Source organism: Schistocerca cancellata, chromosome 10 (assembly GCF_023864275.1).
Source record: "Schistocerca cancellata isolate TAMUIC-IGC-003103 chromosome 10, iqSchCanc2.1, whole genome shotgun sequence".
Lineage (NCBI taxonomy): Eukaryota > Metazoa > Arthropoda > Insecta > Orthoptera > Acrididae > Schistocerca > Schistocerca cancellata.
Window position 1 is genome coordinate 154578808 of NC_064635.1, and position 13341 is coordinate 154592148.

General features: G+C 41.8%; 1 protein-coding gene and 1 pseudogene across 1 annotated transcript in view; one reads left to right on the forward strand and one right to left on the reverse strand.

The window, feature by feature from the left end:
• Positions 1-13341, forward strand: part of LOC126106664 (uncharacterized) — a 205609-nt gene that overhangs the window by 79017 nt on the left and 113251 nt on the right. Inside the window, exon 2 of the mRNA XM_049913029.1 lies at positions 2161-2300. Within this exon, the coding sequence (XP_049768986.1) occupies positions 2163-2300 (138 nt within the window). The 5' untranslated portion in view covers positions 2161-2162. The remainder of the gene's footprint in view (positions 1-2160; positions 2301-13341) is intronic.
• Positions 3040-3157, reverse strand: LOC126106991 (5S ribosomal RNA; annotated as a pseudogene).

Consider the following 13341-nt stretch of genomic DNA (forward strand, 5'->3'; position numbering starts at 1 on the left):
ATCGAGTGGATGCACGTGTATGGGAATAGAGACAACCTCACGGATCCATGGACCCTGCATGTCAGTGGGGGACTGTTGAAGCTGCTGGAGGCTCTGTAATGTTGTGGGGCACGTGCAGTTGGAGTAGTACGGGACGCCTGATACGTCTAGATACGACTCTGACATGTGTCACGTACGTAAGCATTCAGTCTGATTATCTGCATCGATTCGCGTTCATTGTGGATTCTGACGGACTTGAATAATTCCAGTAGGAGAATGTGACACCTTACACATCCAGAATTTACACAGAGTGGCTCCAAGAACACTCTTCTGAGTTTAAACACTTCCGCTGGCCACCAAACGCCCCAGACACGAACATTTTTGAGGATATCTGGGATGTCTTGCAACGTGCTGTTCTGATGAGACCACCACTAGAGATGGGGGATCCGCTCTTGAACTAATTCATAGAGTTCAATCTTTCAAAGGAGTGAATAATCAGTGATTCAGAAAAAAAGAACGGTAGCTCCAAACGTTTCCCACGGCAGAGAGAGAGAGAGAGAGAGAGAGAGAGAGAGAGAGAGACGGAGCATATCAGCAGCGCCTCTGCTGGTCAGAGCACAGTGCACGCCACACAACACAGCCAGAGCCGGTCTCTGCCCTGCTTCTACCTTGGCTGCCTGCATTGTGCAGTGCCCCATTGGATTTTGTGTTTCACATATGCCGTGCTGTCTCTGTGCGTCGTCTGCCGTGTGCACTGTGCAGTGTCTGGCGCAGCTTAACTTCGCATCACACTCTGTCGGCGATCGTTTCAGTCGCACGTCCTGCCCTCTGGGCAGTTGATGCGAGCAACAGGACAGAGAGCCACCTAGCGGATAACATAGGAACTACTTGCAAAAACCTGCTCGCAAGGGAACGGACGATTTGTCTCGGAGCGGGTGAGTTCACCACTCCCCCCCACCCTCGGAACTCGCCCGCTCAACGCTCACCCCACCGTCTCGACTCTAGCCAGAGCGTCGAGCAAAGCGACTCAGGTGTCACTCTGGTCTCTGCGGTCTCAGCTCACGCAGTAATACAGCTCGCGGCTCGACCTGCTCAACTCAGCGCCTCTGCATCGGAGTTCGTCCCCACTGGATATTGTTCTTCGTAGTAATATCGCTATGTATATTACATTATTATGTTATGTATACATCAATTGTTTTTATTTTATTTTTATTTGTTTAAACTGATTAGATTAGGTTCCTGATGACTCCTCTTACTATAGGATTTTTATTATGGACACTCGAATTTACGCTTCAATTACGAGCGAACCGATAAACGTATCACAAAATGTGATACAACAATATTTTCCTTGTTTTATTCTGCGTAAGGCTATATGCAGCACTTTCGTTTTACAGTCAAATTTATATATTTTTTCTTATTCTGGTACGGATTTTGCGATTTTAGGCGTCTTCGAAAGGAAACGTTCACTTTAAAAATATATGGCTTGCGATGTATTTGTATGAGGTTAATGAAATTTTAATACATTATAGCCAAATATATTGTTAATGTAAATCTCAAGTTACAACATTTTCCGATCACCCAAAAAACCACGATAGTGCAAAATAAATCAATAATCAAAAACTTTGTCATATCGTGGAAATTTCAATAAACAATACAAAATTCTTACTCATGATCTGTGTTACTTCAAAATAGGATCAAATAAGATCAAAATACAGGTATAGTACTGGAATAAACCAAGTTTAAAGGGCAATGTGCCTTCCATTTATTTTCTATTGTAAATGAGTGGTGAGTCATGAAAAAGAGCTAATTCATTTCAGGGAGTGAACAGTTCTGATCCAATCTCTGAAAAGAACAGTTTTGCCCATCTCTAACCACCACCCCCTCGTACTCTTTACGGATTTGTGGACAGCCCTACAGAATTCAGGATGTCAGTTCCCTCCAGAACTACTTCAGATTCGAGTCCGTGTCACGGCGTGTGGCGACACTTCTGCGTGCTCATTAGGCAGGTGTACTTGTTTCTTCGGCATTTCAATGTATTTTAGGTTAAACCATTTTACTGGATACAGCGTCGGAGAATGGACGAAAGATGGCGAGTGATATAAACACGTGATCGGCTGCTGAAACGTTGAGAGTCGGTTCGCTTTATTTACACACGTTTCACGTGGACGTGGCCTGTTGCAGGGATGTGGGCTGTGGCGCTGGTAGCGGCCTTCGCCGCTGTGGGCTTGAGCGGGTGCCTGGCCGCCGGCCACCTGTCGTGCGACTGCCGCCTGTGGCACCTGCGGGACACGTCCGTCGCCATCCACTGCACCAGCGGACAGGTGCGTATCTCCACTTGGAACGCGTTCGTCAGTTTAAGCGGTTCGTGTAAAGACAGTCCACTGAAATCGAATCTGAATGTCAAGCGATGCCTGTCAAATGTTTCGTTCCACCTACTTCCAACATCTACAGCGTGTTTCGGAAGATTTTTTCTAGTTGACTACACTACACCACCACAAGAACGAAGTTAGAAACTTGTACATTTTATCTTACGTACAAGACTACAAAATTTTTATTTACGAAACAACCAATGATTATACTACCATGTTGAATCTCTTGTAATTGCCTTTCGAATCGAAAACACTTTTCACATTAACTGCTGTTGCTATGTGGCATCAGACTTCACTCAAAGTTCTTTGAATGGGAGGCAAATACACTGGTTCCACCAGAACCTCACCCTCTCTGCTCATTCCCCTCCACCACCCTTCAACTCCCCTCCCCACCCCCGCCCCCCCCCCCCCAGAATATTCACATACTTTTTCTAAAACCTTACCACACTCATTAGAATCTGAGACAACATATACTCTCCGTACTCTATCCGAACAGGCCTTGGAAGGCCCAATGGTAACGTCCAGCCGCCGTGTCATCCTCACACCACAGGCGTCACTGGATGTGGATAAGGAGGGGCGTGTGATCAGCACACCGCTCTCCCGGCCGTATGTCAGTTTCCGAGACCGGAGCCGCTACTTCTCAATCGAGTAGCTCCTCAGTTTGCCTCACAAGGGATTAGTGCACTCCGCGTGCCAACAGCGCTCGGCACACCGGATGGTCACCCATCCAAGTGCTAGACTAGCCCGACAGCGCTTAACTTCGGTGATCTGACGGGAAGCGGTGTCACCACTGTGGCGAGGCCGTTGGCGAGGCAACAAATACCTAAAACGATATCACATAGATCAGTCACTAAACCTTAGTTGAATAAAACGTTTTGTGCGTAAGGGATTTCACAATAATATGTGACATATTGTCATATTATAACTCTAAATATTATTGCTGGGTAAATGGTTTACCTACCACCTGTCACCGCTTGGCGAGTGGTTTCGAATAAACTGGTTAATGAACTAACCAATTAGAAAAACCACGATCAACAGTGGCAAGCACTCTATAAAACATCAACAGCGTCTCACTTCACTCTTATTATCTAGCGCTTGGTGATATTCAGTATCTAAGGTATTCGAGGAAAGTTAATAGTAGACGTCTGAACTTTCAAATGGCACAAAAAACTGATTTGTTTTCGATAGAATTCAAATCCAGCACCTGTACCTAATGCTAACTAGGCAAAGCTTTCGTCTCTAACCGAGACACTAATTGCTCTGTAACCACAAATAGGCATCAAATATCTTTCTTTTCTAGTATCAGTTAGATAGCCTCATTATGAAATTACGTGGTTATATTTTTTTTAACTCGACCGGTACTACTGTCCATCACGAAAGATGTTGATGTGCTCTCATTACCAACTAAGAAACTGTTCGCAAATTCAGACTTGAAATAATGTGATGTACGGTTTCGTGACCAACATGATTAGAAATAAATCCGACATGATTAGAAATGAATCGTACTTCTATGTAAGCACATTAAAGTGTTAGATGTAATGTTTTTTTTTACACTGGAGATGCAGAGACGAAGAATTTGTGCCCACTGGGATTAGAATCCGGCAGTTACCGCCGTTTATTTTTGCAGCCACAAATAGACGTTAAATTTCCTTCACGTGCCTTTCACCAGTACAGAGATGTGCGCGTGTTTGAAATAGAAACAACTTGACGGTAAGTACTATTATGACTTAAGAGTTGAACCTCACACGTATCTTCGTCGTAGACTACTCACAAAGAGAGTGTAACTATCGATTTCCTCCTGTAGCTGGGACCGACATGTTTGCACTGTAAACGATGTGACGGAAATCACAGGGTTACATAGGCAGTACAGACCGGCACCTATCTTTATTGCTGATGACGCACGGTGGCGCGTTAAAAAAATTTTTTTTTCACCAGAAGTCAGCCGTACACTTGTTAGAGCTTGAAGTGACACAGTTTTTGTGCCAGAAGAGGATTCGAACCCAGAGATGCGACTTTAGTGGAGACCTTGAGGTGTTTGGAATTTAACGAAACAACGAAATGATGGCTCTGTATCGTTATAAACGGGTCAAATCCCATGGAAAGACAGATTCCAGTTCGAATCCCATTCCAGCATAAATATCATCGACATATCAAGTTCAGATAAAGTAAGAAATAAGTTCCCTGTTACTTTACCCACTGGCATTGGCTGCTTGAACAAAATGAAGTTTCTTGTGTAAGAAAATTTGCTCATGAGTCAGTTTCTACTTGTCACGATTTACACATTTTACATTGGTAAACCTAAAGCGACGTTTCTGTGATATGGATATCACATTTAATATGGACCTACAACCAGGTGAAGAGGTCTCTTACAGACTGTCGTCTGGCCCTGATAACCGACTGTTTCAGGCCATTGCAGAACCTCCGCCCGCCCCCCCCCCCCCCCCCCCCCCCACTCACGCACACTATTATCTGAGTGTAGTTCTCTGTTTTAGCTATGGTGAAGATATATTGAAAACAAGGCTTATCATTGGTAACTGAACGAAATTGGTTATTTCAATCCTTGAACGGTTCGACATGTGTGAAATCAATGAAAAAGCCGGCAGACCATTAAAATGGCAGGAATGAAACAAGACAGGGAACAACGCGATAACGAGCGGATACTGGCCGCCTGGCCGACACGCTGTAGCACGTGCGCAACACGTGGGAACGACAGACGGTGGAGGTGGACCGCCAGAATAACACGTGCAGTGAATAAACTAAGGTGTAAAACTGAGGCGTAGAGAATCCAGAACGAAGACAAAGAGTATAATACAATAGCACAGAGAAACCACTACTGCCAGTGGATCCAGCGACGCCAACCGCTGAAACTCAGAAGTCCCAACCGAGTACTTAAAATATACCTTTTGTTTATAAAGTGTTTCATGTTAAAGAAAAACAAGTGATGCCTACAAAAAAGGAAAAGAATGCAAAGAGAGAGAGAGAGAGAGAGAGAGAGAGAGAGGGTATAACGAAAGAAACAATGGACAACGATTCCACATGCAACACAATAAACTAGTAGTAGAGTTTAGGGTGAACAACTACAATATTTGAAAACACATTTCCAATTCTACAGAATAAAATGTAAAATTAGGACATAATTCAAGTGCTTGCTTTTCCATTCAGTAGATAAAGATTTCCTTTTGCAGAAATATACTCCAGAAACACATACTCCTTCCTGTTTTAGTCTCCATTGCACGCTTAAACTTTCATCTAAGGAAACATTGTACGTGAAATTCACTGAAATTTGACATTTTCTGTTTTCTACTCCATAATGTACTTTGGCCTTTCCTGAACATTTTGGTATATAATACATTAAAATTAAACAATTGTGAGACCTTCAAATAATATTTTGAATGGTGATGCGTGACTGTCAAATTTTGCGGCTACGAATATACTGCCACAGTTGAGCAGTCTTATCTTGGTAATTACCCAGTGTATTAGGCTGTGGCCACTGCAACGTCTCAGACGTCGGCATTACGAATAAACAAATCAGTCCTTTTTTCTGATACTAGCTTTCATTGAAAGTAATGTAATTATCTGATGGCAAGACAATGAAATGTGCTGGAAGACTAAAGGACTAAGTAACTGATGAACTGCAGGAATATTATGGCAAGGCCATTAAAGATAATTGTGAAAATTTAGAGAAGATGGAAAGAGCTGTGTGGAGCACTTTCGTTCATCGAAGATCAACCAAAGAAAAGCCATGTCATGCTTTGTGTCCACCTCCACTAAAAACTCGGCGTAAATACAGGCAAGCTGAATTTTCTGGCACCCTGCATGAATTTACACATAAACATTATGTTCCTTTGGCAGTAATGGAGGTAATTAACCTGTTTATAGAGATTTGGCAAATCCTGAGCTACTAAACAAGTGTTTACATAGGAAGACCCAGAATGTGAATGAGTCCTTCAATAATGTTACGTGGTGCCATGTGCCTAAAAATGTATTTCTTGGCCTTATGACTCGAACGTTAAGCGTGTCTGATGCTGTAATAACATTTAATGGTGGGGACTATGAAAGACAAAGTTAGGGGTAAGATTTGGACAGAACACGGCTAAAGGATTGCGAGAACTGGATGAGCTTATGGAAAATTTTAAGTTGGTGTCTTAAAAATTTTCCAAGATAATGGTTCACAAAATTAGATAATTTAACATTGGCAGCATAGGACATATAATGTTCCCTTAATACAAGCCTGTGTTATTGTGAAGATCGAGATGTTTTGTTCCACTTCATGAGTTGTGCAGTCTATTCCGTTTGCTTCAAATGAAGACCTCGCGAAATATGGAATTTAAGTTCTCATCTCCAGTTCTCTTCCCATTTTCTTGTTTTTACATCACTTACAATAGAAAATATTCTTTCGGCTTCAGCATTAGAATGTGGAAGTGAAAGAAACAGTTTAGCAAGTTTACTGATAATTTGACAACACTGCTGATCCTGGAGGTCTTTAAACTTTGAGATTTCACTACACATACAATGCAAGTCCATTTATAAAAGTGCCTTCTTACTGTCCTTAGGCACAAGTGGTAGACTTGTTCATTCAACTGGTAATGTATTTAGATAAAATCCTCCAAACATTGATTCAACACTCGATATGTCCTTTAACTGGGACCTTCTGTCAAGTGGTAATGCAATATTTGGCTCAATGAATTTTAAGTTTCCAAAAAAAAATTATGGCATATACATAGACGTTTTTTCATTGCTTTGGCTGCTGCAATATAGAAATCAAGGCATTTAAGTCTTATTTGATGAATTCCCTTTCACATTATCTACAGAGAATTTGTAATAACTGTTCACATTTGGGGCCAAAATAACTAATCCTTATGGGTGATAATGGCATGACTGAAATGTGTTAATCTTGTGTGTTTTAGTGAGTACACCAGACTTTAGAAAGTTGTGACTAATATTCAAAACAACAGACCCAAAGAATCTTCTGATAGATTATGAATTAATGTTTTCCTACGAATAGCTCAGTAGACAGGACAATTAAAAGGACTAGACATCTCTACAAAGGGAGATAACATGAGTTGGAAATGAAAACATAGGTATGAAGTAAGTAACTGTGAATAAACCACGGGTAACATAAGAAATACCTCAGTTGATCGATGAAAGGGGGAAGTACAAAAATGTACTGAGAAACTCAGCTTCCCTGCACTTCCTATTTATTTCATCCCTCAGCGATTTGTATTTCTGTATTCCTAAGACAAAATGTCTGCATGAAAAAGTCAAGAAATCAAAAAAGAAATGATTGTTAGAAAGGCAGACTCAGCATACAGGAAAGTCAAAACAACCTTCAGTGACATTAAAAGCAAGGGTGGTAACATTAAGAGTGCAATGGGAATTCCACTGCTAAGTGCAGAGGAGGGAGCAAATAGGTGGAAAGAATACATTGAAAGTCTCTATGAGGGGAAGATTTGTGTGATGTGATGAAAGAAGAAACAGGAATCGATTTAGAAGAGATAGGATATCCAGTATTAGAATTTAAAAGAGGACTTAAGGTCAAATAAGGCCGAAGGAATAGATAACATTCCATCAAAATTTCTAAAATCATTGGCGGAAGTGGCAACAAAGCGATTGTTCACATTGGTGTGTAGAATGTATGTGTCTGACGACATACAATCTGACTTTTGGAAAAACATTATCCACACAGTTCCGACGACTACAAGAGCTGACAAGTGCGAGAACTATCAAACGATCAGCTTAACAGCTGATGCATCCAAGTAGCTGCCCAGAATAATATACAGAAGAATGGAGAAGAAAATTGAGGATGCACTAGACGAAGACCGTTTGGCGTTAGAAAAGGTAAAGGCATGAGAGAGACGATTCTGGCACTGGAGTTTATAATGTAAGTAAGATTAAAGAAAAATCAATATACTTTCATAGGATTTGTCGACATGAAAACAGCATTCGACCATGTAAAATGGTGGAAGATCTTCTAAATTCTGAGAAAAAGAGAAGTAAACTATAGGGAGAGATGGGTAATATACAATACATACAGGAGCCAGAAGGGAATAAGAAGAGTGGACGACGAAGAACAAAGTGCTCGTATTAAGAAGGGTGTAAGACATGTAAGTAGTCTTTCACCCCTCATGTTCAATATGTATATCGAAGAAGCAATGATGGAAATTAAACAAAGGTTCAGGAGTGGAATCAAAATTCAAAGTGAAAGAATATCAATGGTACGATTCGCTGATGACATTGCTGAGTGAAAGTGAAGAAGAACTGGAGGATCTGCTGAAAGAATTCTGCTACCTAGACAGTAAAGTAACCAATGATGGACAGAGCAAAGAGGACATTAAAATTCAGACTAGCAATTGCAAAAAGGTCATTACCGGCCAAGAGAAGCCTGCTAGTATCAAATATAGGGCTTAATTTGAAGAATGTACGTCTGGAGTACAGCGTTGTATGGTAGTGAAACATGGACCCTGGGAAAACTGGAACAGATGAGAATCGAAGCATTTGAGATGTGATGCTACAAATGAATGTTGAAAATCAGGTGGAGTGATATGGTAAGGAATGAGGAGGTTCTGCACAGAATCGGAGAGGAGAAGAGTATGTGGAAAATACTGACAAGTGGAAGGGACATGATGTTAGAGTATATATTAAGACTTCAGGGAATAACTTCCATGGTGCTAGAAGGAGCTGCAGAGGGCAAAAACTGTGGAGGAAGGGAGAGACTGGAATGCATCCAGCAGATAATTGAGCACATAGGTTGCAACTGCTAATCTGAGATCAAAAGGCTGACACAGGAGAGGAATTCCTGGCAGGCCACATCCCAGAAGGAGGAGGCTTTCGATCTTGTCTTTATAAATGGCTTTTTTATCATTATGAGATGACAATCTGACTTAAGACTTCAGCACAGTGTACACCTCCTGACATCGCGATTAAATACTAGTTCGTCATACCATATGCGAAGATTGCGGTGGAGCACTGAAAACACCTCCATAAATGCACTGGAAGTAGTCTTTGATCATGGGGACACGTGATGCCACATGTCACACACCCTTAGCCCACCTCTGGGTGGCTCCATCTGCTGTACGACGTGCATACATTTTGGATCTAGATTTTGTAACTACAGACTCCACAATCGGCAATCCGTTCCCCACAGCTTTAATTAAGCTGATAACCTTCTTGTTCTGAGGAACAATACTATAACTATTACCACCTGCATATACAGATTTGTCGCATTCATTACTGTGATACCTCATTACTTCATAAAGATCACAGTTTTTCACCCAATAGAGGAAGCTATCGGTATCCATGAAATGAATTTTGGGAAACTCTTAGTGGAAGTGGTACATGTGAAGTTTGGAGATTTCCAGTATACACAATCCCAAATAGATAGGATTCGTAAACTATGCTGAAACCTTCTATATCTCCACAGCAACAAAGTTCTGATTGAAATTAACGACCAACTTCAAAGTTGGTCTGGCGATGCAATTTCTTATCACATAACGTCACTACCATTTGGTCCTAATCTAAATATCATGTCCATTTCTTATATCCTGGATGGTTTTACCAAAATGGAATTATTCATTACTATATAAAAGTCTTTTTCGAAATCACTGCTCACATCCACTCACTTTTCAGTGTTTAGTTCCCCTTCAACCAGGGGGACTGATTGAACGAGATATCCCTGGTGACTCTGCTAGATCCATTCCTAAACTGAGACACTGCTAGAGATTATGATAATGAATTACATATCCCTGCTTGTGCCCACCAATTCAGGGATAGTGTTTCCTTGTGGAACTTCTTGGTCTGGACATAAAGGCTAGTCACTTGACATTTCATGTATACTGACAGGTATGTGAGGTCTAAATCCATCACATACCCTAGATCAGAATCAGCTGCCACATCCACCTCATACCTCTAATTTGTCTTTGGGCGCCCACTGAAATCCACCAACTGGCAATGGCTGCATCATGGCATGTCCATATATGTTATTCACATGAAAATATAGAATATAACTTAAAGCAAAGAATGTAGTGAACCCCACAGCCATAGGTGGATTATTTCCCTTGGCTTGTCTATGGACACACTGGCAAACTGCCCCACGGATCTTGCACTCAAAGAAACGAAACATTTCGGCATCCATCAAAAGTTCGAAGCTGCATCTCATTTTCTTCAGCATTGCATCCCTGGACAACGCAGGTGCTCTGTAATAAAAGGAGGGAGGTGTCCAGAGAGTATGTGGCTGTGCATACACTCTGGAACTTTTCAAAAAGCTCTCCAAGCAACTGTGCGTTCCAGTCCATGTATAGTCAAATTGGGAATGTTGAATTCTAGTCAGAGAGACATGGCATGCTCATAATCTGCACTAGTTATAGGATTGCCTGTGAGAGTTCTGTAAATGCAGCTATGTTGGATAAACTTGTTTCATAGGGTTTTGCTTTACTATATGGATACTCATAATGGAAAACTCCTTTCCTAGTCATAATTTGAAATCTTTCCTCATTGGGGTATGCAGATCACGTAATGTGAATATCCTTCTGAGGTAGAGTGTCAACAAGATTCTGGAGTGAAGTCTGCATAAAACACAGAGTCAAGGAAGAGGATCATAATTTCTGGAGTCATTCGTTTTGAGAAAGAAATACTTCTCTGCACTCTCAGGTAGGACTTTCCTCATACCGAAATTAGCCAATTGCTCAGCTAGAAAGTGAGCATCAAATCCACTAAAATTGTGAAAGAAGACGGGTATGTGTCATGATAAACATCTACTTGCAAGCATTGTAAGCTGCACTACAGAACTGCCCCATAAGATGACAATGATCTCTATGGGGAATTTTAACTTTTCTGTCTAACAGCAGCCTCAACTAATGCTGTCATGGGGATGTTGGTGCTATAAATCCTATCAAAATCTCATGAAAGTTGTTAGAGCTCAGTGAAAAACTAAACTGTAGGATTATCCCTGCTGTAAGTTTCGAAGTGGTTAAGACTTGAACGATATAAGCATACAAGTTGGTACACTGTCACATACATTATGTGTTTTTGTGTCAAGGTGGTATGTGAGGCTAAGAGGTTTCCTTCACTGTGGATGATAGGAGCAAGTCAGCATATAAAACAAATGGACGTCATTCCTGGTGGTGAGGATTTCTTAATTAACTTGTTTTCTTCTGTAGACATAACAACATGTACTGGTTCCTTGGAAGTGCACTCTACTAGAAGCGCTGTTAGTAACTTGTCCGAGGAAAAATAATTCAGATGCCTTTAGCAAATATGCTTTAAATAACTATCAGTTGACAACTGGGAGGAAAGGAGTTGGGCCATGTCTTTGATCCAAACAAAATGATAATTGTATCTCTCCTTATATTTCTCAGCGGAAAATAAGAGCATATTTACATCCATCTCAAGCTCACTGACAAATTTTGAGAAATGGAGGGGTGGGACAATGATATGTTCCGCACAGTTGATTTGCGTTTCTTTAGACCATAAACGTGAACTGATACTCCAGCATTTTGTGCCTCAAACTAAGGTATATTCTGAATCTTTACGGGGAACTCGATACTGACAAACTTATAACATCCACAAATGTTAAGGCCTATTCCCTTTCGAGATGTGCACTCCGGATTCTGTTTAATTTTTCTTTCGGAAGTCAGGATTAACCATACAAAAGAAGCCTGATCATTTTCATTTTGGACATAAATACACACCTTCATATCAGCTATATCCTTAGGGAGTTTTTATAACTGGACCCCCATTTTAATGGATGTCTGTGAATAATGAGGTGTTGTATTTGGCTGAGTGCTTTAGCTGACCCACTTACTTGTATCTCAGAAAAGTTGGCCAGTATAGTACCCACGGTGGATTCACGATACCACACGGTGATTGATGTGCTCCGAGATATGACCCAATTACGGCCCCAGATGTAGTTCAGGTTTTTCTCTTCAGCAGCACCATGCTGGGGGGGGGGGGGGAGGTGGGGCGGTGAGTCAACTTCCAGCAAAGTACTGCATCACATTTAATGGTCTGGTAGGATATCTCAGATCATCTAGGCCAGCACTGGAAGCTATGCTTCTAGAAACCTGACTGGGGCACAAGACCCCCTGACTGGATACTCAGTTCTAGTGAAAGAAATACAATCCTCAAATGCCTTACCAACAGTCGACTATTCTAGAAGGGTCATGATGGCACTAATCTCATATCCTTCACTATCAGGACAGGAGAGAGCACTACGGCTAGCCTCAGATTCATTATCATTAATACTGTGTCTAGGAAATGAATCTGATGACTGCATCCAGCTAGTGGATGATGGTACTGGTGAGGAGGCTCTTGCTGGGTGGGGGGGGAGTGGTATGTGCAGAGGCACACATACCTTTCATTCAGAACTGGAGTAGGAGGAGGTGGTGGTGATAAGGTACAGTGGGAGTACCCAAGTTGCTTTGATGGTGTCTGGCAATGTGGCTTCTGCTGCTGCTACATGCTAAAATCTCCACCACCATCAGCCTGGGGGGCGGGAGATCATTGCTGTTCTTCTTTCTTCGACTGATCTGTCCACAGATGTCAGAGGGTACGCAATGGTGTGGCGGCGGTGGGTTGTTGTGAGGAGCACACTGCAGCGACTGCGGTCACCTCTCTTACAGCCACGAGTAGTATCTTGCCCAGCGGTGCACGCTGCTTAGGCGTGTGTTTCGTTCCTGCCTCTGCAACCACCACTCTAGACACCGGGTGCTGTCGGTGACGCCTCTGTAACAGACGAATAACAAAAAAATATTAAGTGCAATGCCCAATTTTTTTTAAATACATGCTGTAAGCAAATAACAGCATTTACGTACACCTACATTCCATAATGGTAATTGCATGTTACAATGACAATGGTTGCATTATAATCACCTTTTACACACTGGGTCCAAGGCTTGAACAGTTAAGTCGGGCTTTCTGGTAGTTTCCCCCCCCCCCCTCCCAATCCAGTATTTCCTCCTCCTCATCCAAAAGGCGAGATGATGCTGCCTTTTAGCAC